Source organism: Haemaphysalis longicornis, unplaced genomic scaffold (assembly GCF_048455015.1).
Source record: "Haemaphysalis longicornis isolate Haplotype H1 unplaced genomic scaffold, Haemaphysalis longicornis Haplotype H1 scaffold_8, whole genome shotgun sequence".
NCBI lineage: Eukaryota > Metazoa > Arthropoda > Arachnida > Ixodida > Ixodidae > Haemaphysalis > Haemaphysalis longicornis.
The window spans coordinates 107,511,873-107,536,971 of record NW_027526445.1 but is presented as its reverse complement, the minus strand read 5'-3'; the positions used below and the strand labels follow the sequence as shown (position 1 = coordinate 107,536,971).

Sequence of the window (25,099 nt, the reverse complement as noted above, 5' to 3'; positions counted from 1 at the left end):
ACCCGCCGCGGTGGCTCAGTGGCTAAGGCGTTGCGCTGCTGAGCACGAGGTCGCGGGTTCGATTCCCGCCCGCGGCGGCCGCTTTTCTGATGGAGGCGAAAAGCAAAAACTCCCGTGTGTACGAGATTTCGGCGCACGTTAAAGATCCCCAGGTGGTCAAAATTAATCCGGAGCCCTCCACTACGGCGCGCCTCATCGCCAGCGTTGCGTCGGCGCGTTAAACCCCCACAATCAATCAATTACTCTACACTATAGCCTCTTCCGTTGAATATATTCCTCCGCGCACAAATCGCTAGCGATTAACCAGGAAATATTACTCCGGGCCCTGAGGGCATACACCTTCCCACACACCACCAGACTCCACCTCTTTGACGAGACACAACTCTCTCCATTTCGTCGCTTCTCTGGAGAAGCAGGGAACCTCATACACATAGTAGGCAGCTGCGACAAGTGTACCGTAGATCCGCCCAATCTCCACGTTTCCATAGAGCTTTGGGAGACAGCCATGGCCAGCTTCGGCCAGGAAGAGCAGTTGCTCTTGATAGAAATGGCTGTCGATTCGGCCTCCTCGAATGAGGACGCCTCTCTGCACCTTTGTCTCAATTTAATTAAACTTCATTTTCAGTCTCTCTCTCTACAAGTGATCATTACTGCTGCTTGTGACTTCACTTGGCTATCATCTTTCCTAGAGCCCAATCGCTGTCAGCGGTCGCTGAAGGGCCATTAGCAAGTTCCCATCTCCGGTGGTTTCATAACCAATGCCGTCCTATACACGCCGTCCAATGAGCCTTTATACCCGTTCTTTCTTTCTAACAGCTCTGTTAGCAGATGAAAGATGAGCAGAAGGAAATTGCTCTAAATTCCACCTTCTAGGCTTAGCAGTCAGAAATTAAAGCAGACGGCGGACTGTTTTCTACTTCTAGCAGTGCTAATGATTTCCTGTCAAAGCTAAAGCGCCGTTGAAACTTGGGGTCGATGAAAAGCGTAGCAGACCAACCAATTTACTTAAAATGCAAGATTTGTTACCTCATTGTGCGAAAATAGGGGAGCGTGCAAGCGTGCGAGCGTGCGTGCGTGCGTAACATTTGATGGATTCTAAAAAAGATGGCGGGCACACAGGCTCTTCTGCCCGCCAAAGAGACCGCCCGCTTGCCAGTAAACTACATGCCCGCCTGCCTGCCAGGCAGAACATTCTGGTGAGGATGCATGATTTGGGGTCGAGGGATGGCCCGTGGTGAGATGTGCAAGTTGTATCGGGAAGGAGTGGCACACTCGTAGCCAACTCTGCAATTATCCATATCTTCTAGAGAATGCGGTGGCCGCAATGACTTCTACCAGCAGGGCGTCTCAGAGTTGACCGTTGACCTTCCTCAGAGCACTTGTAAATATAAATCCCCCCGGGCTAAGTCGAGAGAGGAGCCCCTGCGGGATAGCATAATTCGTTAGCGTACCGCACGCGTTATGCAGAGATTTGGGTTCGACTCCCGCTTCCGGAAAGAACGGCGGATTTTTTTCGACTTATATTTTCGATTATTTTTCACTGTATCAATGAAAGATTGCAAACACAAGTCATTCAGCCGAGTAGCACTGGCAATGAACACAGCAACCTTGAAATGTGTCCTTACCGAGTCCCTCGTCCCGTATCTTTCTGTTCTGCTATATATATATATACTGCATAAATGTACATAGCCGCACCCACAGTGCTCGAAACGTGGCCTAGATACCCCGTACTTTAATTTGCACAAGTAATCCCACATTCTGTCCACATCCCTTCAGTCTCCCTTTTTCAGTGGACGTGCTTGTGCAGCGCGCTGCTGTGCGCTGGGCTTCCCTTGCTTGCACTGATCTGAGGTCCTGTCTTTGCAGCCGCACCCTTGAAAACAACCCCGTTAGTGGCTTCCGGTTATCGCGGTAAAGGTATGGGTAAACGAACCGAATGGCGCAGTAGTCTGAGGCGTTGGAGTGGGTAATACATGTTGAAACAAAAAGACATGCTGGTCGTATTCGCCGAAGAAGAATCTTTGAACCACAAACAGCTTTTTTCAGAACTCGCCTCTTGCGCTTTATTAAGTGTGATTAACAAGTTACGTAGCATTACGGTTGAGATTACCTTTTTAACGCAAGGGACAGCACTAGGTTCTCAGAAAAAACTCTCCACAAGCCAAATCCTTGCGTTTGAATGGATGCAACGAACCCTCTCACAGCTAACCGCCCCTGACGATCGCATAAACAACGATGTTCAATCCCATGTAGGCATCCAGGTATACAATTTCCAGGGCCCTTAAATTTAGCGTGAACCAATCCTTGGATGTGTCTACACACCTGGTTTTATAGTTTATGTGACTAAAAGCGACGCAGAAGTAACACTCCTGAATAAATACAGACTTAGCTTTCCTTTCTCTTGGCAGTCAAACAAAATTTGTTTTACGCTTAATAATTACTCTGGCAGCTTTACTTAATCGTTACTTATGCAGTCAAGTTATGTACTCAAGATGTGGTCACTGACCAAGTCAAGGTGAAAATAGTGAAAATACAGAGACGTATCGGGACTCGTTCGGGTTCTTGCACCTACAGTCTGCGCAGTCTGTAGCCGCAGTTAGATCGGCGAAATTGGCAACTTCATCAGAAGATTAAAGGAAATTTAAAAAGACGTTGGCAACAACAAGAAAATGTCGTAACCCCTGGCCGACCACGCCGATAATAATGGTCATCACATCGATTGGGATAACGTCGCTACAATAGCCAAGGAAAAGAATTCAACCTCGAGGCTACTTTTGGAATCCGTGTTTACTCAGACGAGCGAGAACACTACCAATAGGAGAGACGGCAATCTGCCGCCAAGCTACACCCGTTCATTACACCACAACTAAGAATAAGAAGCGACTTACGGTTCGTGCTTGCTTAGTCGGATCACAGAACCCGTACGGGTCACAAAACGCCTTTGTGTTTTTATTGTGACTTGGTCACTGACCGCATCTTCGTCCTCACTAATCGTTACTTGCCTTTGCTTGCTTGTCGTCGACAAGCTTTTTGTCGGTGAGATCACATTTGGTGCCCACGAGGACTTTGTCGGCGTCCTCCCGGGCATAAGCATCGATTTCTTGCATCCACATTTCCAAGTGGAAAAAGGACTCCTGCAACGTTGAAATGATGGGCAAGAGTGAAAACTGACTGCACTTTGTAGCAGCACCAACAACGTCATACTTGAGCCCGGTCACAATCCTCCGCCTCATCACGTGCACCTTATGTTGGCATGTCAGCGACAGTCATACTAAAAATGTTTCCTGCTGTTTCCTCTGCATCCCGATGCCGCGGAAAACCTTCATGATATATGTCCTACGTCGCTCTACGTGGTAGCTCAAAAAAAAAAAAGACGTCCGCACGACTAGACCACAAGCTTGCCTAGACGGGTACCCACGATGCCACATTATCAGGGCCGACTACTTGCCACTCAAGCCCAATTATCGGTCCCCCTGCCAGAGCAATCTGTTACCATAATCCCTCATCAAGACATGGACGCAGAGGCGTTCGAATCAGTATTTTCCGCACGACTAGACCACAAGCTTGCCTACACTGGTACCCGCGATGCCACATTATCAGGGCCGACTACTTGCCACTCAAGCCCAATTATCCCCACCCCTGCCAGAGCAATCTGTTACCAGAACCCCTCATCTAGATATGGACGTAGAGATGGCCGAATCAGTATTTTAGATGCGAAGCACCTCATGCTCGGGGCTCTGTCACTCCCTTCCTTGTGGTTGTCCGCCGTCCGCACTCTACTGCGCATGCGCCTCTCTTCAGCCCCGTCACCGTTTGGCCTGACGTCAGCGCACTCCAGTACAAAAAGAAATATTTAGGCGGCGCCCGGTTTCGATCCCACGACTCTCTGGCTGCAAAGGAAGGTACGTGGTGCTCTTCCCACTGCGCCGCAAACCGAGACAGGAGCATGTGCTACGAACACGCCTGATGTCCCTCACTCATTCAAACTACGCCAAGAAGCTACTGGTACAATGAAGGAACGCGAAGCTGAACGTCAACGGAAAAGACAAACTGAAAACTTTAGAGGAGGATGTTGAATTTCCCGTGGGAAACCTGTGGCGGGAAGCGCCACGCGCCTAGCAGCTCAACCAGAGGCAGCGGGGTAGGAGCGTGAGCACGCAATAAAAAAAGACGAGAACCAGGGGGTGTTCGATAAGGTAACGCGCGTATCGGTCTCTTCGCGGTCTATACATTTCTCTACATTTCTCTGTATCTACATTGGGGTTCACACTACGTTCCTATTCGTGCTCCCAAAAATGAAACAACATAACGGCAACACAATAGAACCTACACGGAATCCCCATGATGCTTCGCATCCTTCTCATGGTTCCCCAGGGGAAGATGGTGTAATTTTTTTTCCTCTACCAGTTGAAGTGGGCTTTGATTATTCCCATAAGAATTTATTCTATAATTTCCACTTTTAAAGCACTCCTGTAGGCCGCAGTACTTGTCCGGAACACGTTTTTAAGACGAAGGCCTTATTTTTATGCCAGTTGGATTCGTCTGGCTGGAGGCGAGTAGTGGCGTAAGCCAGGGGAGGGGGGGGGCACGCCAGGCCCGTGCCCCACCCTCCCCCCGAAATGTTTCGTGCCAGGGTGGGGTGCGGTTCAAGTACCCTGACGAACCGCCTGAAGTCGCCTGCAGGGGCGCAACCTGCAGTTTTAAGGACACTCTTGTTCATATGTGGCTGAAAACGAGGGCTACGTCAACGTCTTATCCATGTGCCCGCTCCAGATGCTGCACATGTCAACATATACAGCCCGGCTGAATTTGGCGCCGGATACACCGAGCTACGCCGGAAACCTGCCGCGAGCCGATCGAAGCAGTCCCGCTGTTTCACAGGCGGAACAGCACGGCAGGGAAATGGCGAAGAAGCAGGAAAAGCCTCATACTATAGGCATACATGTGATCTAGACTTTAGCGTGTCATTCCTTGTATTTACACAGGTACAAATGGTAATACATGACAAAGCATGTGACTGTATTTTGTTCAGTCAACTGTCAATACTTGATATGTTTATTTTTCTACCGACATCGCATTTAATTGACTATTGCAGTTGCATAATTTCTGCTATATAAAAAACATTGCTCTACCCATCTTCTATTTCCTCCACATCAACAAAACTATACACTTATCTTTATTGGGGAGCTTTGTATTTTTTGGCAGTATTCCATTATATTGTTTGACCTCGCTCTTGGTTAGAATCAGCATTCTGTATGGGCTTAACAGGAATTTTACTGAAGCCATGTCTGTTCCTTTAAACGGCCAGAAATAGAATAAAATTTAAGAAACGGGCAATACGCTCAACATTCAGCAGCAGTGCAATTAGGTGTTCCGCTAAGCCTAAATTTCACGTTACTAGCACAAAAAATAACAAAAAGGCGATTGCTTAAGGATGAAGGCGCAGGTTTGCTAGCTTCACCACCATAATATACAAATGTGCCGAACGTACAGTCCATGTAGTGCGATTCGATGGTTATCGCGAGAAAGCTACTGTTTCAAAGAAGCAAACAGAACGCCATCTTTAGCAAATATTCCGCGACAGTTTCGTTATTGTCGCCGTAGACAAAAGGCAACCAAGTCTGTGCTTGATAACAACGAATGTGAAGCTTGAAACCCAAAGCGTAAGGCAAGTCAGTCGTGCGGGCCATTGTTGTAGCATGGAACAGCCAACAAGGGAGACAAGAGTGCGAAATCTTGATTTCATGGTTCTGAAACGAAACCGTGAGCCGCCTACGGTTTCATTTCGGAAACATAAAAATCTAGATTTCGCACTCATGCCACTCTTGCCCCAGCGTGCCACCTGCCTACACCGCCCTACGAGACTGGTGACACCCTTGGCCACTCGATGCTGGTGCGATAACCTTCAAATCATGCTCTACTGCACTTCATAGCTGATAAGAAAACTTATTAGTCCCTTTCCTAAAGGAAAATCGAAAACACGCAAATCTTGATAGTAAACACCCAGTGTTGGCCTCCACTTTCGCCTGACGAACTTCGGGGACCGCGCGCCACTCACGAGCATATTCATGATCACGCTCACGAGCGCGTGCCCACATAAACGCCTGCTCTAAGGGCAAACATGGCCTACCCATAGACCGGCGAATGGGAGTTTAGGTCATCATCATCATCGTCATGTAAGCTCCTTAAGATGGGCTTTACTGTTAGCGTTCAGCATACACAAATCGCGTGTTGAAGTCAGTTATTTCAAGCTTTATTTGAAAAACCACGCGCAAGAAGCCTTGCCTACATATTTCCCTCTCCCATCTTTTGGTCGACCGCGGTCCCCACCGCCCACCCACCCTCCACCCCCTGAAAAACATTCCTGGCTACGCCCCTGGAGGAGACGAACGGTTCGGCGTTCCTCTCGCTGTCCAGGTAAAGCATGTTTTAATACCACCTAGAGCCAACCTTACCAAATTTTTATTCTAATCGAATTTTCCAAGAGGTTCTCTGAGAAATGGGGCAATAATCCTAAGCCCAGGAAGTCTGCTGTTTTTCAATGCTAGGTCTGCCGTTCTCTGTGCCTCCTGTCGGCTGTGTGATTCTCCGTCTATCCCCGCCCCCCTTTGATGACCATGGAAGCAAACTTTCCGATTTAAATAGGTAACTAATGCTCTCCTAATACAAAATCCGGGTGGTGACTCACTTATTCCTGTTTTAAATGGTTCATTTGAGAAGAGAAATCTTTATCGCACACCAGTGTAAGCCAGGGAAAAGCATTTGTAAAAAACACATAAACTATTTATTTCTAGGTATTTCCTTTGCAGACACGCAATTTTTAGACTACAAGAACGTTTGTGGTGCAGAGATCTGTACGCGTACTTCCGTATTGTGTGCAATATTGCATTGAATGTATGAGGGACACGGGAAATTTTATGGCTATGCAACCCTTTAACTTTCTTCGGCTTAATCACTTTTGTTTGCACTTCTAGAAAGGAGCCTTTCCAATATCGCTTTATACATATAACTTCTCCGGCTTTCTCACAAATCACAACTCCAGGGTTCCCAGTTTAACGAAGCCGTGTCACTCTCTGACCCCTGCGAGCCTTTCTTGCAGTTCTGCAATTCTTTCTCTATTAGCCGATGGTATTTATGCTGGTGGTTTGACCGGCAAACGTGCGCACAATATCCTCGTCGAGTGATGACGTCCTCGCATGGGGTGACACCACTTTAATAATCTTTGCGTCGCTGCGCTCCGGTTTGACTTGTGTTGCCGCCTGCCGGAGCAGCGATACAACTGGTACAAGCACGGCATTAGCAACGCGTCACGGGGTGGCTCGCTCTATGTGTTGTTTCCACGAGTGGTACAGTTTTGAAGGTGAAAAGGATAGAATTAATGCCAAAATGAACGACGCCAAACGTGCGACAAGCGATAACGGTAATCAACTTCTTAATTTGTGTCATACACGCCATACCACACATGAGAAAGGGTTTAAACACGATTCTGTGTGCGGAATGGTAGAAAGCCGCATAATTGTCCTGGTGGGGTAAGGCAAATTTGATTTTTTGTCTGTAGAAACTTGGAATTTATTTCTGGTGCCCGCGTGCTAATTAAAAAAACAGGCCATAACACCCGTGTTTTTGACAAATTACAGCTCAGCAGGAAATTGTTTGTTAAGTTACTGAAGAGGCAAGTTTATGTTTTGACCAGACCACTGTGCACATTTTTTCCGGCACTATCACTATTTAAGACTGGTGAATGCTGAGAGAGCCAACCTGCCCTACGTGAAATAAAGCGCATACGACAAACCAGTTGCCTTAATTACTATGTTCAAAAGAGCCCGCGTATAACAAGGCAAGTGCATCTTTCACTGATAATACTCAATAAAAAACACAGCTGCAACATACCGGGTTTGTGATGTCATAGACTATGATGATGCCATCCGCACCACGGTAGAAACTAGATGTCAGACATTTGAACTTTTCTTGCCCCGCTGTATCCACCTGCAACATGCATGAGGCACATTCGAGGTTAGAAAGACAGCTGCACTCCTTAACCCAGTATTTGTTCCGCTGCGAATCTCGGGGATCTAATAGTTCTTGTTGCGATTTCTTGGCGCCGCATTTTTGAAGCAGTATCGAGTTAGTGCGGTTCTTCAACCGTTACGAACAAACACTCCTCCCTTAAATGTGTGCGCAAAAGCGAAGTGTCTTTAAGCAAATAAACTTTCTAAGATACACATGCTATTCGTTCTTCCAAAAATAGTCTCAGCAGTTTTGATTGTGTGAACGTGCTCCAGTCGGTCTGTTCACAGTTAAGTGGGCAAAATATGAAGAGAACTGTCGAACGCTGACGCTTGACTTAATAAATGCTGATTCACGTCGTAGTCACATCGTTCATGACAAAACTTCTGGTGACTGAGTACAGGATTAAGCGGCTCGCAGTTTAATATTTTTTCCTTGATTTATAATACCTCGATATCAATTGAAACATGCGAAAATAACGGCGCAGCAGTTCCATCACACAAACGTGTTTTTGTCAAGTAATATGTTCTCACAGACGCTGTTGAATAAGCTTACTGAGGAAGGATACATTTATGCTATTGGTATGTATTTGTATTTCGGGCGCAACGGTTCAAGCCCCATGAAAACAAGTTACGCATAGCTGGATTACAGCATTTCGTGTTACTGTTCCCGAGTTGTTAGGGCAGTGCTTCCTCTTAGCAGTCTTCCTGCAATAGTGTCCTCGTCTTGTCTTTTTCTGGTAACGTGTACTGTTACAACCTAAGTAACTCCCGGCATGCATCTAGCAGGCTAGAAAATGTTTTAGGTTATTCAAATTACTGGCGTTCAAATTCGAACGACTGTTCGAGATAGTAGTCAAAATTATTTTCAAATTATCCAAGTGATGCAGTAAGCTGAAAGGAAACTTTATCTAGCCCATACGAACACCGGAAAACGCAAGCTGAAAATAAGTGAAATTTGGCACAACGTTTACTTACAATTTGTAACTTCACGCTTTGGCCTTCAAGCTCCATCCTCTTTATTTTCTGATGCAAAAAATAAGACGAATAATTTGCATTTCAATATGCAGGACATAATCACGTCAAGCAGTGACGTTTAAATAAAAGCGTTTTTTTTTCAGGGTAAATTCACCCTAATGTTGTCCGGTATAGGGTTTGAAAGAATTCCATCGAGATACACAGTTATCCCAGAAGTTTTCGAGAGAGTCTGTGCGAGCTTCCGCGGGATAACACTTGTATTCCGTGGGCTAAAGTTATAGGAAGTGAGCAAGAAAAATGAGAATAGGAAATGAAAGTATTGGCTTAAGTTGGCTTCAAAGCCGTGCCGATATTGGTTCCCAAAACTCGCTGTTAAGATGAGTGAAATTCAAAATAGTAGAATTTAGAACTAGTTTTAGTAAAGTTTTATGCAGTTGTGGTGCATGTCGGTGCGGCTTCAGTGCTGAAACACTTCAAGTAACTGTAATTCCTCGACGAGAGGGATGTATGTGTATTGGGAGCCCATGGCAAGAGGAACTAGGGTGGCTTCAGTGGGTAGGTACCATCCGTTATTTATCTCTTCTCTATTAAGCGGAGGAAGTGGAGAGACGTCGTATATATATATATATATATATAATGTATAGTGGCGTCAAGGACTGCATTGTACGTGCCTCATCCACGTCGCCACCCTGTCTTTGCCCTGACCTCGACCGGGACAGTCGTCCTCCGCCAGGGGGGGGGGGGGGTGATGTCACGGAACGCCTATCAATGCTTCATAGCGCCATAACCCGTCACCGAAGACGACGAAGGGGATGCGGCTGGCCCGAGCGATCCTGGCCGCTTGTAAATAGATCGCATCGCTCTGCGGCAACACCTTATAAATACATCACTTCATCGTCGCCCATGGTTCGCCTCATCATTGTCCTGCCGCCACGTAACATTCTGGTGGAGCTGCTGGGTCTCAATCCCCATCGCGGTCTCAGCCTCGCCCGGTCTCGTCTCCCGAAGCCATTGCTACAAGTCTCTTGGATCCCGTAGGCCCGCCCCAGCCCCGGTGAAACATGAACATGACCATCCCCAGCCCCGTTTCCCCAGCCAATGACCTGCCGTGACCTTCCGGCGCGACCACCCGCGACCCAACGACTCGACGACGCCGATCCTTCGCCCAGTTCTCCGGCGGAGCTCCGAGGGCTTTGGCCGCTGCTTCGCTCCATCGGCGGAAAGCGTTGTTCAGGGGCCGCAGCTCATCGAACCATCGTAACCCGTGGCGGTCAGAACATTACCCCTCTCTTCTCCTCGCATTCTCATCCTCGACGCATCAGAACATTTCTTGTGATGTCGACCGGGACGGTTGCCTTCGACGTGGCGACTATATCACGAGGTGACGAAGAAGGGCGCAGTAGGGTATGCGCCGCTTTGGGCCCGATAATGAACGACGAAGAAGAGCTGTGTGTGGGGCGTGCAGCCTAGGCGAACGATCGGCAACAGCTGCCTTGTAAATAATGTAAATAGGTCATCTCGTACTGTAAATAGATCGTGTCGTCATCCTCCATGGTTCGCCTCATTCCTTCTGGCGCCACGTAACAATATATACACATATATCACCGAAACCTCCACTTCAATCCGCACTCAAAAAACCCATCAGGCAGTGGCCTTAACGTGCCGGCGGCAGGGTGTCTGTGCAGGGCTAACGGCGCGTTCTTTAAAGCAGGGCGACCCTTCAAATATAGCAAGTCTGTGACTGAGTCTTTTGCCTTCGCGTATAACGAAAGCGATGTTAACTGCTGGGCACGATTGATACTTAGCCGAGCTTATGAATATTGTAAACAATCAGTTCATTGACAGATCTGCAGCAGTCGCTTTTGCTGCTTCTAACGCACACACAAGCCGGCATGGCATGAAAGTTGTTCAACCTTGTGCGCAACTGCTCTTCGATGTTGACTTGCCAAAATTTGCCTTTGACATTTTAGCCATCCATTTCCTAGTCTTCATCCGCTGTTTTGAAAATTTAAGATGTCTTCTGCATACCACTGGCACTAAGATACTTCTTTGTATGTCCAGCAGATTCGTATCATGTTGCGTGCGGAGGATTTTGCCATCACTGCCTCCTCGCTGGAGTTTCTAATCGGCAGCAGGATTGCATAGCTACGGACCAAGTATTTCTCTGCATGGCGCTGGGAAAGCATGAAAACGTGTCGTATTCCTGATTTAGTGTCGTCTCTTTGGGTTATATGGTGTCCTATTTTCCGCTTGTACTTTGCCTTCGTATTTCCGGAATTCCGTAACGCACTTTCGTTTTGTTGCCTTTTTTGCTTGCTCACTCATGACGGGTAGTGTGAAAAACCTCTGTGCTTTGCGAGGTTCATTTTAAGGTTAATTTAAGAAATGCTATGCTAAACATTCTTCACGCAGAGCTCGCAGATGAAATTGGTTTTCAACCACTCAAATTAAACGGTGAACTTACGAAGTCCAAGCCAATAGTGTGGGCGTACAAGTTTGAGAAGTGATCTTCCTGAAACGAGACAAAAGTTCAGAACGATTGTGCCAATAGGATGACGGTGCGAGCAAAATTAGTATTTTTCTCATGTTGGCCGCATATAAGAAGAGAAAAGTCAAAGCAGCAAAACTTTGTGCTTGTCTCGTATTAACAGCATTTCAAGCGCGCAAATGAGTTGGAATTTCATCCCAGAAAAAGCTTGATGGTTTCAGAACTGAAGAAGTGTACGGTGTAGCAATAATACTTATATCCCTACCCAGGTAAGCAGGTTAAAGAGCGTTTCTTGTGACGCGTCGCCAAATGACTACTTAGCCTCCTACGAACGGTATTTTTCCGGTATCAACGAAAAGTTCGATGGCAATGAGAATAATTTACTCGATTCCTCACTGAACACGCCTTTTTCAAGACAACGGCCGTAATGATTTCTTGCATCGATGAAGGCAGTGGGGAAAATGATAAGTTAATTGTCCACAAAAACATAGTAAACCTCTTATTAATTCTATGCCAAACGTTCTGTTGCTGACAATTACTTGTTTTCTTTAATAATATAAAATCGCAAGGAGGCTGCCCCTGTTCAGAGCCTTACAAAACTTGCACTGGAATTGTTTAAAACTGACATTATTAATTAATCATAACTCGTCACTCGCGTTGAATAAAAAGAATGTCAATGAGACGTACACCGTCTTAATGGAAAGATTTGTCCTGATTCATGAGACGTGATTTTCGCTGGGAACGTGGGCACGTTCAAAATATTTCATTGGGTCAACAGAGAACACTTAAAAATTGATAAAGATAACAACCACCGTTTTCATTGACTTTTCTTGGTCTGTCTGTTCGCCAAGGGAAGCGACTACAACCATTGTCTCTTCTTCGGAGAGCCTAGGCCGGCGTCAAGAAATATGGTTCTCGTGGAAGCGAGTGAGCCACATGTAAATGCTTCGCGATTGCAAGAGGTGCGCCGCCATTACCCACGCCTTACTAGGTAGCATCAATCGCAACGTTTGTTTCCCCGCCTTCAACAGCGTTAACTGTCAAATGTTCACAAAGCCACCTTTGGGGATGTGATGGCCCTGCCGCTTTTGTCTCAATGGCAACACAGCACTTGGTTGCTTCCAAGGAGGGTTGCCTGCAATGACACCAATGCCGCCTAATTGTCTTCAGCTGTACCAATACTGAGACCCAACATTAATCGGGAATGCAAGAACTCCCGCCCCAAAAGTCGATGGCTGCAGAGCTTTATTCTATACACCTTGCCGAGAAATTTATGGCTACCATGACTTCACCGACTAAATAGGCACTATTCACAGATTCAAAAGCGTCTCTCCAAGCCCTAAATACAATTACGGCTCACACTCATCACAATCTCCTGTCAAGGCGCATCTGTGATGTCATTGTAACTCGAGTAGGTAGAGCTAAGAATAATATTTCCTTTTCCGTGTATTTCCGGCCAAACTAGAATATCTAGCAAATCACGAGCTGACAAACCAGCAGCAACTGCTCATTCAAAGTACCCATGTAACACCGCGCCTTTTACTAGAGGTGATGTGAAAAAAAATATTTTAAATAACAGAGGACACGCGTTACTTTGGAAAACAGGATGACTGAGAAATTTTCTTCATCGGTGTTTTACCTAGTGGACCCATCCCTTGCATACCCGTGTTGGTCCAATTTCTGTCGTTCGGTTTACACGTTATTACTTCGCAATCGTCTTAACGGGGCCCGTCGAGAAATTTTTTTACCGTATTTGATTTGCGCAGCACACATTCTTTGCTTGCGGACGCCAAACGTAAGACGTGGTTCATGTTTTGCTCAAGGGCCCTCTATATCCAACCGAGCGGAAAAACTTCAGTGACCAGCTTAGTGTGCTACCGCGTACACCCTTACCTTTGCAGAACCAGTTGGTCCCGTGGGAGAGTGTACGTAACGAAACCAAAGCCTCTCTTGCCTGAAGAGCGTTCTTTAAATTGACAAAGATGTGCAAACAGTACTCAGTGTGTGCACATTCCTCTTGTTTGCATGCAGATTTATATAGATCGTTCGCATTACATTCCGATGTTGCAATGAAACATGGAGATATATATTGCTACCGGTGCACCAAATGGGGAAGGCTTTATTTACAAGTTTTAATTTGAAGGCTTAATTTACGAGTATTTAGGACACCGGCACCGGGAAACAAACTCTGCACTGTCACAAAAGCGTGAATTTAATCTTTTAATAAAATTATCCTCATGAAAATAAATATTAACTTAAAGTTTCTTGAGACAGCTGATCTGGCAGAGTGCCAGGCCTGCGCCTAACGGCATCTCCAAATCGCCAGCAGCGTAGTTGGTGATGACTAGCCTCTGCCCTACGCCCGTTGAGTAAACAAAATATAACGCTGGCTGCTGCCTACGCTGGACGACGAGGCTTCGATGCTTCCGCACTATGAAAGCAGCGCGTATATACAGAGTTGCCCGCTGAAGTCATTTAAAGACGCCACCAGCGGACGTTGCATTTCCTTCCTGTGCTCCTCACGCGCCGAGTTTCGTTTCTGAGGGGGAAAACACGGCCTGGTTCCTCGCACTGCAGGGCTTTAGACAACGACTTTTTCTTTGTTTTTAATACAGATACGACATCGTCTTCTCCAGGGCTACAAAATATTAATTGACAATAGCCACCAAAAACCAAGCTAATTCGATCATTTATTAGTGAAGTTTAATTAACCAGCCAATTAACGCCCTTGATGCTTCTTGAAGTTTAATTACCCACCCAATTTAATTAACGCCCTTGATGCTTCCTGGCGTCCGCCGCAGGCAGCCGTTTCCTTCTGAAGATATTTTCTTTTTTTTTTCGAACAGCCTATTTTTAAGAATTTGGAGGATTCTTTGAAACAGCCATTACGTGGTGTATATTACTGGCATATTACTGCTGTATGAAAACAGATGTACTTTACACACCTAGTACTTTACGGAGCGCGTGTGTGATATTTCAGCCGTTACCCTTTCAATGTACTACTTCTAATCGTGTGGTTCCTTAAGTCACATTTGTACTTCTCAGTTACTAAATGTTTGCTGCACCCAGCTGCTTTTTTGGTTAAAGCTCAACTTTCCAATAAATGATGGCTTCGCTCTCTCTCTTTCTCATTTTTGCGGACAAGGTCTGACCATAATGTATTATTATTTAAAAGATTACGGCATCAGTATAACTCAGAACTACGGCTCGTGAAGATGAACTATTACCAGCAATTGTTTCTTGATATTACGCAACAGGCTCCTGACGCTGCATAGAAGGCGTTCAACACGGTTTAGGGTAGGCGCCGCTATAACAATGTTCCTAAAACAGTTACTGTCATCCACCAAAAATGACAAGTACAAGATTTCTCTTAATATTTCAATGATATTTTGGTAAATTGCATTCCCCCGTGCTATATTTCCCTACAAATAACGAGTGCTGGGTTATCTTGCTCTCCAAAAAGCGTTTTTTTTTCATCGTACGAATGTGCATGAGGTGTGCACCTTAATTAAGCATGCCATTGAAGAATAACCCAGCGTTAGACCGTGATAATTTGCTAACTAAACTTGTATACCATATCTTGCGTTTTATTCTTTTCGCGTGGTCTCACGTCTACATTCTGGTCGTTATATCCAGTTTGTTTCCAAGTGGCATATAAATAGCACGGGTATGATTCATTTATAAAGCCAGTTATCGGAAGATGCCCTCCAATTATAGGTTCATATTCATCCTACCTGTCTTATCGAAGCATCTGGGGAAATTCATTTTTGCCCGAATCCCACATTTCTTGCACGAACACTGACTAATAAGAGACTCGCACTTAGGATTCACTGCAGGCCGGTCAACTGAGAGAGCTATACTATCCTAGAGAAGAGAATTCTCAAGAATATAGCAAAAAAATTCGTACGTGGTGGACATGATTACGGATTTCTCTAAGGTCTTCAATTGCCTCGATCATCATATTCCTTTTAACAAGCTACCTTGGCATAGAATTTGCAGAAAGCCATTAAATTTGCTCGTATCTTTTTCAGGTGCACAGAAAAGTCTGCATATACCAATAATCACAATTCCACCCGACTGCCAATTACGTGTAGCGTACCCGAAGGTAGTGTAATAGGAACGATTATATATAATACATACATTAATGACAGTGGACACCTTGGCTCCTACATTACTTTTATCAGATATACTGATGATAATAGACGGCCTTTAGCTGATGCTGACGCAGATGTGCCAATAGCATGATCGAATATAGTACTTGCTAAGCAGTGACAGTGGTCAACGTTAAATAATAAGGAAGTTATTTCGAAGAAATTAAAGCTCAAAATAAGCTCATTTTGGTCAAAAAGGAAATATTCAGGGAAGCTTGCCCTAGCGGTGCAAAGCTGGTGAAACAGCAGAGCTGTTGGTCTCTCTCCCTTCGTTGTAAATCCGGCTGTGGCACCTCCTATGGATTCTCAACTTGCCGCTGAAAGTTCTCCATGACCGGCAGGCCCGTATAGTTATGTCCGCAGGCTTTAATACCTCTCCCAAAGTGAACCACGTTAGCACGCACCTGATCCCGCCGCAATCGGCTGCGCAAACGCGGCGTCCCTAGAGCGATTTCGGCATCTGTGCATCCCATCCAACCAGGCATTAACGCCCGTGAACTGGCGGGTAAAAGAGCACGCGAGAAGTGACGGCGCGAACGCTTGGCAGAAGTGTTCTAAAAGGCCCTATTGTGGGGTCTGCTCACCATGAGCTCGGTTACGATGCGCATCTTGAAGAGATGAGCTCACAATGCTATCAGCCGTTTACGGGGCCCAGGGGGGCGGAGTCTGATCGGCTTGGTGCCTCGAGACGACGACGCGAGCTCAATTCCGTAGAGGAGGCGCTGGTCGTTCCGCCACAAGCCAACCAATAGACTTTCCCAAAAGGAGCTTCAACCCCGGACTCACCCCCCTCCCTTCCTCCGAGCGACTTGCACGTTGTAGGTCTCAAGTTGACTGCCTCTAGCTACCGCTCGCGCTTTCTCGCGGAAACTTCCCTCCGACCATCAGGCTGCCGCGTATATCCGCGGCGGACCATTTCACTTTTGGGTTCCCGACGGCATCCCCGAAAGCACCACATGCGAAAGAGGGACAGCTGCCACAGCTGTCCGCACTGGACATAGGGACATATTTCCCGGATCATTATGGCCCGCTCACGTTGCCTTCGAGGAAACGAGCTAGCCACACGTGCGCCGAAGTACCGCGGCCCCGCCACAATCCACCATTCAGTGCGGCGACGACGGAAACAAAAAAAAAAACTAAGCTTAAATTGAAGAAAAGGGGGCGGGGGGGACTAGGCGTGGGAGGCGAGATACCCGCGACAAAGAATGGCCGTCCTTTGAGGCGGAATACGCAATGGGCGGAAGCAAGAACAAATACATTGAGCGACTGACCAAACGTTTGTGACAACCTCGCAGCCGGAGAAAGCGAAGTTCAAGTTGTCTCGACAACCACTACTAGAAGTACCTCAACAAGTAAATCCTTGGCACCAGCCTTTTCCCCCCAAAATACCGTGAATCACCCTTTTGTTTTGGCCCTGCATTGTGCATATATACCCCCTTGTCAACAGAAATTGTTGAGGTAGTTTGCTCATTTCTGCCGTAAATAAGTCGGGCGCTAAAAAGACGACAATGCAGGTTGACGCGAACGACGTATGAGGAAAGTTGCGTTTGTATGTGTCGTTCATGCCCACGTGGGCCCTCCTCGTTTTAGCGCCAGATTCTGGTCTTGCTTTTGCATTGCGTGGTCAGCCAGGCCCTCCCCCAGCTATGCAGATGAGCAGCCCAAGCACTAATTCTTCACCAACCATTGCTCCTAAAGGCGATTTGCGCCGCACCAACCCTCTCTTTTCCCTAAATTTATTTCCGTAACTTTTCTTCAACCATCATCAATCCCTTTTTCCAGTCAATCCTATACCATTTATGCAATCCACAATATTATCACGAACACCGGTATTAAAAAATGAATAATCCCGCTGACATGAAACAGCGCTACAGTGGCATGCGGGTTTCGACTGCATCCCCTACAACGCGCATTTTAAAGTATTTTTTTGCTTTGACAAAGGAGACGCACTGCTCTCGCTAGGCCACGTCGGCGTCATGAAATGGTTGGACAAAGAAACGAAGTAACCAGGTGCTTGCTTGAACTTCGCTTTGCCTAAAGGCCGAGTGACCATACCAGGTGTTTTCTGAGTTTGTTCCTGGAGTAATAGGCTTCGACGAAAACACTGTGGGATGGCGTATTCTAGTCTGGCTTTACCGAAAATTGTTACCGCTGCAACCCTAACCCTCGTCATTATTCTTGCCACCCTCTAAGACATTACGGCCTGTCTTGCCTTGCTACATACAACAGCCGTTCAGAACAAGTGTGCACCTATCTAAGCCCATAATAGCGAGCTTATTAGCAATGAATCACGCTTCACTCAATCCGTACCGTTATGTTTCAGCGCACTCCCGCATCATCTGGCTGTGGAGCTTCCAATAGCACAATTTAATGACCGAACTCCTCCTACATGTACTCGCTAGCAGAAGAGGGCTTAATAAAAACCGCATCCGTGAAATGACAGTTTAGAGCTCCCCAAATGTGTTCAGGGCCAGAACGTAGCATACACTGAGGAGTTGAGTGAGTAGCGTTGGCTACAATTAGAATTGCGACCTGCATTCCTGCGTGGTATCCGTTGTTGAGATGGCAGCGATGGCCTTAGGCATGCCACGGTCGTGGGAGGTGTGGTAGAGATAACGGCTGTGTTTTGGATATAAGTGATGCTCGGCGAAAAAAACTTATCCCAGCCTAACTCTGGAGAAGGGCCACATATTTGGTCAAACACAGGGACGTGAGACTAGTGTCGTTTAAACTCGTTTTGCGTTCCCGCTGGCCTCATACTTCTATGAATATGATAAGCGTTCACCGCCACCTCAAATTATTTCGTGCGTCAATAATCTCTATTATACTACCATAACTCAACCCTCGGCCCAGAAAAGACGGCAGAATGGTCAAAAGTCAAAAGGTTCTATATACGACATAATTCGAGTACTCCTGTGGGCGATTATACATCGTCCAAATATGATCGGGCCAAAAAATACAACTGGCATACTGGCAAACTTAAAGCCACATCAAATTTTCCTTTTTCTGAAAGATGCAACGTGTTGTCTGACATACGGATTGACACGAAAGCCGGTCCTAACGTGCCAAGCAGATTACTCGCAGGGAGGACTATATTCACGAGGGTTAGTTCCTTCTCTATTTTTTGGATCAGCGTACCCCCCCCCCCCCCCCGAAGTAACGAAAGCTTGGATGCTAACACAAAACGTCTCCTCAGACAGCAGCACTGATGAAAGCACCACCAACAGGGTTGGGAAAATGGAGAGAAACTTGCAATGCAGCCCAACGTAAGTTTTCCAATTACCCCAAGGGTCGCCTTCAAACTTTCCGGGATTACAATTTATTGCATTGTCTAGTTTAGGCAAACCACCTCAACACACCTTTCAGAACTAATATTGCAGCAGAAACCCAATCTTCGCAACCTCAAATAAGGTATTGGCAATATAATTTACTCCCCTCGCATACAGCCTGGACCCAGCGTCAACTAAATTTTCAGGAATTGTAAAATTCATACGGGGTACCCTCGACAACTCTAATTAACTTCAACCCATTGGAGGGTTCTGTATGTGATTTAGTAACGTAATTTACTGGACTAGTTGACTTTCTATGGCGAACAGTTCAGCGAAAAATAGACAGGGACAAGAAAGAAGTAGTATGGACCTCGAGTATAAATGGCAAAGAGACGATCTTTCTTGCGGTTCCCAACACTACATGAGGAACTCAACTGACAGTCATCAGTCTGGCGCGGGTGGCCGCACGTCCGCTACAGGAATAAAAAGAGTCCTATTAATCCGGTTTTCCAAAACACCACAGCCTACTTCGTGCAACCAGAAACTTTACTTAATACCTTGGTCATGCTGTCTAGGAATATAAAGAAAAAAATACTCAGACATCTTAACACATCTTATGATGTAGTGAGTGTGAAATAATTCGTGTCCAATTGCGGAACGTGTCCGGGAATTATTACTATTACCATCATCTTCAATATCATCATCAATATCATCGTATACCCGTGAGCAAGGGGGGGGGGGCGTTTCGGAGTCAGAAAACACCAGGAAATTTTTTTGGGGGAATGCAGTCCCTTCTTTCGCCTTTTTAACAGCGAAGCTGTTGTACAGGTGGCAAGTTCGCCATTGCAGAAAAAATACCAATAAAATGGCGCGCGCTCATGCACGCGTTCCTCACGGCGACCGCCGAGCTTCCTCAGCAGGCGCAGTGGCTTTAGTACAAAAAAAAAAACTCCAGCGTTCTCGTCAAGCGTGACCGCGCATGTAAAAAAACTCCCCCGCTAATGCTCAAGATGAACAGACACCCTGCTTCGGAGAGGTCACCGCGGCCGCACGATTCTGTAGAAGCTCGTAGCCATGTCTACAAATATGGAAAATAGGAAAAATTGCTACGAGCGTGCCAATCCTTCCCGAGACGACTTGCAGATCTCGCCATCGCTGCCTCGATGACGAAGAGCTCGTTTAAGTCTACACTGCTGAAGATAACCTTGCATTCACCACACGCCGTGAGGAAGGCGACGGCCTCTCCGATGCATATGACGACGATTACCAGCACTGGAACTATGTAAATAAACGATACTGCTGAAACTTAAACATTTGTTCGGCAATGCTCACCTACAACAGTTTCGCCATTCAAGTATTGCGCGTAAGTGCCTGCTAACGGGAATTGTTTTCTGGCCATTGTTTGCATACAATTCGTTTATAAATGTAAACCTAAAACGAGAATAAAATAAGGAAGGAAAAAAGATAATCTTCGAGCGGAGAATATTTTTTTTTAATTTTTTACTGACGGAGAATAATACCTCCCCGTAAAAATATTTCTGGCTGCTCCACTGCCTTACGTGCTTTTGGTTCTCTTTGTTGCACAAGAAAACAGCCATTTGCATAGCACACATGCTCGAAACAAGGGCCAACGCTAACCTAATTTGCAAGCTTATCTTCTTTCTTCTCCGGAAAGGTTGGACCGGGCCGCCCATGTGGTGGAATCGCAGGACGAAAATTGCCATGCCTCATTACGTTTACACCTAAACAACACTGCGGAAGTATAGTGTTATGTGAGAGCCCTCTCGTCTTCAACATAGCTGCGTGGGGTCAATCACTTCTAAGTGAGCTAATTATTATTGAGGAATTCGGCTGCCATCAGTTCGAAATAATACTTCTCTTTATCAGTGCAGTATACCTGTTGGTATTAAATGTAACCAGCGCCCTCCAATGCTATTTGTTCGGGACACAACTTTGACCAGCCTGCACAGATGTTGCCATGTTTTGTTTATTGCGTCTAGCAATAAGTGTGTGGGGTTATTTTTACGTTTATTTTGGATGAACACGCGGATAATTTCGTAGTTTTTGAGCCTTCCGACAAATTTTCTGCGGTCTATCCCAAATACTGCTGATGGCGCCTTATGCTGCTTCAGAACACAAATCATAGCCTTCCCCTTTTCTTCTCTCTAACTGTAACAGAGTGTTTTCTGTAGGTTTGTCACTAGTTTGTGTGCTATCGGGGACGTCTTCCCTCATCCACAGGCCAGTAAAAGGTGAAAGCAAACTCCACCAGTTAATGCAACATCACGGAAGCATACCCCACAGGACAGAAACACTTACCGTGAACCTAAGCATTAGGCAAGATTTTCCGACTGCCACATCACCAAGAAGTATAATGTTCAAGTTATAGTCGCTGAAAAGTGAAAATGAAATCAGAGACGTCGGACGCGAGCTAAGCAGCCACAAAAAGCAGTCCAAAACAAAAACCAATTAGGCGAGATTGCTTTCAAACAGACCAGGCAAGTACACATTTGCGCGCATAAATGCAGTCAGTACTACTTTGAACACGAAATACCGCTGTCACTGGTTTGGCGGCAGTACCAATTTCGTTAGAGTTTACCCTTGAATTGTGACTTATACGACAAAAGCCAGGCCAATTGCAGCAACACATGCAGTGCATAGGTAGAAATGCTTTAAGAAAACTATGTAGAGATGAATCTCCAGCACCGTCTTTGTTTCCCGCAAATTTTCATCAACATATACTCCTACCATCTGCCCCCTAATACTTGCAGCTTGCTAGTCACTTCATATCCCTAATGAAGTTAAGGTATGGTCATCCCCAAAGCAAAGTGATAATAAGTTGTAAGTAAAAATATTTTATTACGAACAACATTGCAATAACAGTGAACACTGCTCAGATTTCTAGCGCCTTGTCACTTCTTATGCCTCGGTTCTCTACTGCCAAAATCTACGAAAACATTGGCGTAACTGCAAAATCGACTTAAATTTAAATACATGCGATAGAATCCATGGAACCAAACATTACAGGTGGTCTCATTGAAGGCATCACGGAATATATAATGCCTCCCTTCCACTGGCAAGACGGCTGTAGACGTTGGACGTTAACACGAGCAATCTTACGACCTTACGTAGAGGACGTGTACAAAATTGCACAACGAAAAAAAATGTTAGTAAAAACGACATTGCTTTAGAAGTTCACATGTGTAGCGAAGTTGCTTTCCTGGTTGCTTCAGGGCATGATACGCACTAGTTAATTGCAGATATCGCGATGTGCTTGTGGGGCCCAGACATTTTTGTTTATCATCCACATTTCTTTTAATATCGTACTTATCACAATTAGATGTTTTCTGCATGCGTTCATCGTCCTTCCAAGATGACCCCACGGCGGGCAGTGCCGCAAAAACGAATGTAGACTTCATGCACGCCACCTGGGATCCTCTACGGATGAATTCCTGCCATTGAATGGCTTTCTTGGTGTGATGCATGAGCCCGCCCTCCAGGGACTTAACAGAAAAATACCGGGACTAGATAAGTTCATCTGACCCTACCATAGACACAAAAGAGTTCTTGGTACCAGGTCTCTGAAGTTAAGTTACCTCTCGCTCTCCCACTTTCGGCCCGCAAGCTCATCTGTCAGCGAGCTGATCTTTTGTGTCGTCTTTCACCCGCTGTAGCTGCTATGTTGTCGTTTTCATTGATGATAAACTGCATTTCACCAGTACTGCACCGTCAAGGTGTTCTGGCTTCGTTTACCTCCTACGTGTATACTTTCCTTGCTTTACGACAGAGGGGAACTTCCCTACTTGCTGAGTTGTTTTTTGAAAACAATGACAAGGTTCTTCCGACCGACCCATTTTAATGGCAGAGAAATTATTAAAATAATGCATTTTAACAATTTTAACTTCATACGGACACTCTTCAAAACGTGGCTTCGAGCACACTTGATTTGCTTCCAATGGTTTAAAAAAACTTTCCTGGCACTGGTTCTCTCAAAAGCACTTTCCTCCCTCTGGCCTTACTGTCCCCTCCCCCTTACCGCTTCCCCATTCATTATTCTTCCTGCTTTCCCGCGGACCCGAATACACCGAAGTCAGCGGCATCAGCCATTCACACGCAAAGTTAGCGCCACATGCTTGAAAGGAGCCAATTTTGTGCGTAAATATTTCGCGACCGACTGCGGTACCTCTAGTAACGGCGGGCATCTCAAATCGCCCGCTTTTGGCGGTGAGATCTTTGAGTGGCGCCCCCTGTCTCTCACGTCGGCTTAGGGACTCGCTCTGCTGTCGTCTGCTACATTCCCCCCGCTGCTGCACCAGCGCCCCGGTCGTCGCTTGGGACTGCCAGCAGTGCCTGTGCTAGAAATCACCCAGGTTTATGCTTTAGCGCTTTAAAAAGCGTATTTACCGCCAGCTTCTGACACCTCTAAATAATTTCAAGCTGTACCCCCGCAAGTTTACAACACACGAGGAGAGCTAGAGCGGCTTTCTTAGAGCATCACTCAGACGATCGTATTGACCTCATCCTCTCTAGGGTATTTGCGAGTTTCAGTGCTCAGAGATCCTCGATAAGTATTGAAAAGGCGTAGGCTTCCTTAAAATATTTTTTAGATGCTCCTATGAAGACTCAACGTTCCAATGCTGGGCACCAAGCAACCAATCGCACAGCAGCAAATAAGCCGGCTGTCTTCTATTTGTTTCGTTGTTGTTGACTGGTACCAGATGTGAGGCTGTAAGGCATACAGTACCTTCTTCAGAAACCGGTTTTTATTGTGGCTGTGTTACGTACGCACAGCGTGCATTGTTTATGCACATGCAAATGCAATGAGAAGGTTTGTGCTACGCCGCCGCGAAACGGCGCAGACAACGTTGTGCAGAGTACTCGAAGGCTGCTTTAATGGCCTGAATTTTTATCGCAGCCATCGTTATCAGAGCAAACTGAATCTCAACCCGAACAGTTATCACGTGATAACGGTGTTGAAGGCTTGGTATACTTGCTAACAAACGCAATAAATAGTAGAAGCGCCTGTTTTCGCTATCACACAATTCGAAACCAATGAATAGACCCTTTTCAAAGTACTATAATGCATAGCGGACAAGCGGAAGGCCAGTCGAGCAACATTGCGCACAGCCATGATGACGGAAACACAGCGATTGTGGCGGCTGCCCCCTTGTTCTGTGGGCTGCTCTGCTCAGCGCGCTCACGCATCGCCTAAGCTCGGAGTTCACGGACTCGCAGTACTGGGGTACTGGATGATATGGCGTCTGCGTCGCGGAGATTGGTCTTTCCTATCACCGCGTGGGACACCAACCTCTCTGGTATACCGCGTTTGAGCGAAGAGAGCATCCGTGCCGTTTGCAGAGGGCGACAGAGCAGTGGGTCGGCATGACTCCTGCAGATCTCTGACCGCATGCGGTGATAAAATCAAAACAGCAAGCAAAAGCTCAGAAACCTGTCCGATCAGACTGAACACCGAGGTGACTACAAGTGGCTCTGAGAGAGCGCCGCGCAGCCGCGCTACAGTGGCCGCGCTATGATGGAGCCGCGTTTCCTTTATCATGGCCGACGTTTGCGAATTACATCATTGTTGTCATCATGAAAGTTCGCGTACGTACTATGTTGCCAACTTTTCTGAAAAAGGTCTGTACCTCCAAGCAGCTCTTTATTGTTTTCCAACCCCTTCAGGCGAAAAGAACAAATCCTGGCCTACGCGGGATCACGTTCGATGAATTGAAGAAAATTACTCTTACTCTCTTGTCCTGGACTGAGGTACCCGCCTAACTAACCAGCTCGATTTTACTGTTAAACAAAGTTTTCTCGTCCTCCTCTCGCTTCTTCTCTTGAGTGCAGGTGTACTATAACGCCTATTTGAATACTGGGAAGATATAGCTGTGGGAAATCTACAGAAATATCCATCTAAGTCTGAGTAAGCATAGTGTTATTGTATATTTACCATACAGTTGACTAGTTTTGCTCAATAGGGCTCCATACCGGTTAGAATCCTGGTAGAAAACCAGCGCTCGCTAACATACACACAGTAGGTTATTTGGAAATAAACCTAAAGTTTTTGTACCCCATAGTGCATGTCGGTACACTTTCATGCAATCACAACGTAGTGACGTGATACAATACTTTCGAACGTTATGCAAAATTGCAAAACCTGTTCTACCTTACATACGATTCGCTGGAATCGTAATGCCTTCTGAAAAG

At 46.1% G+C, this 25,099-nt stretch overlaps 1 protein-coding gene across 3 annotated transcripts in view; it reads right to left on the bottom strand.

Annotated features, from left to right (window-relative positions):
• The window catches only part of LOC144150161 (uncharacterized), a 104,899-nt gene that overhangs the window by 5,648 nt on the left and 74,152 nt on the right, over positions 1-25,099 (bottom strand). For 2 of the 3 annotated variants that reach the window (XM_077682001.1, XM_077682000.1), the window contains exons 8-12: positions 21,212-21,284; positions 11,449-11,496; positions 8,985-9,032; positions 7,891-7,986; positions 3,003-3,134 (exon numbers count right to left, since the gene is read on the bottom strand). In XM_077682001.1, coding sequence (XP_077538127.1) covers positions 3,003-3,134; positions 7,891-7,986; positions 8,985-9,032; positions 11,449-11,496; positions 21,212-21,284 — 397 coding nt within the window. The remainder of the gene's footprint in view (positions 1-3,002; positions 3,135-7,890; positions 7,987-8,984; positions 9,033-11,448; positions 11,497-21,211; positions 21,285-25,099) is intronic. The other variant, XM_077682002.1, reaches the window with a different exon arrangement.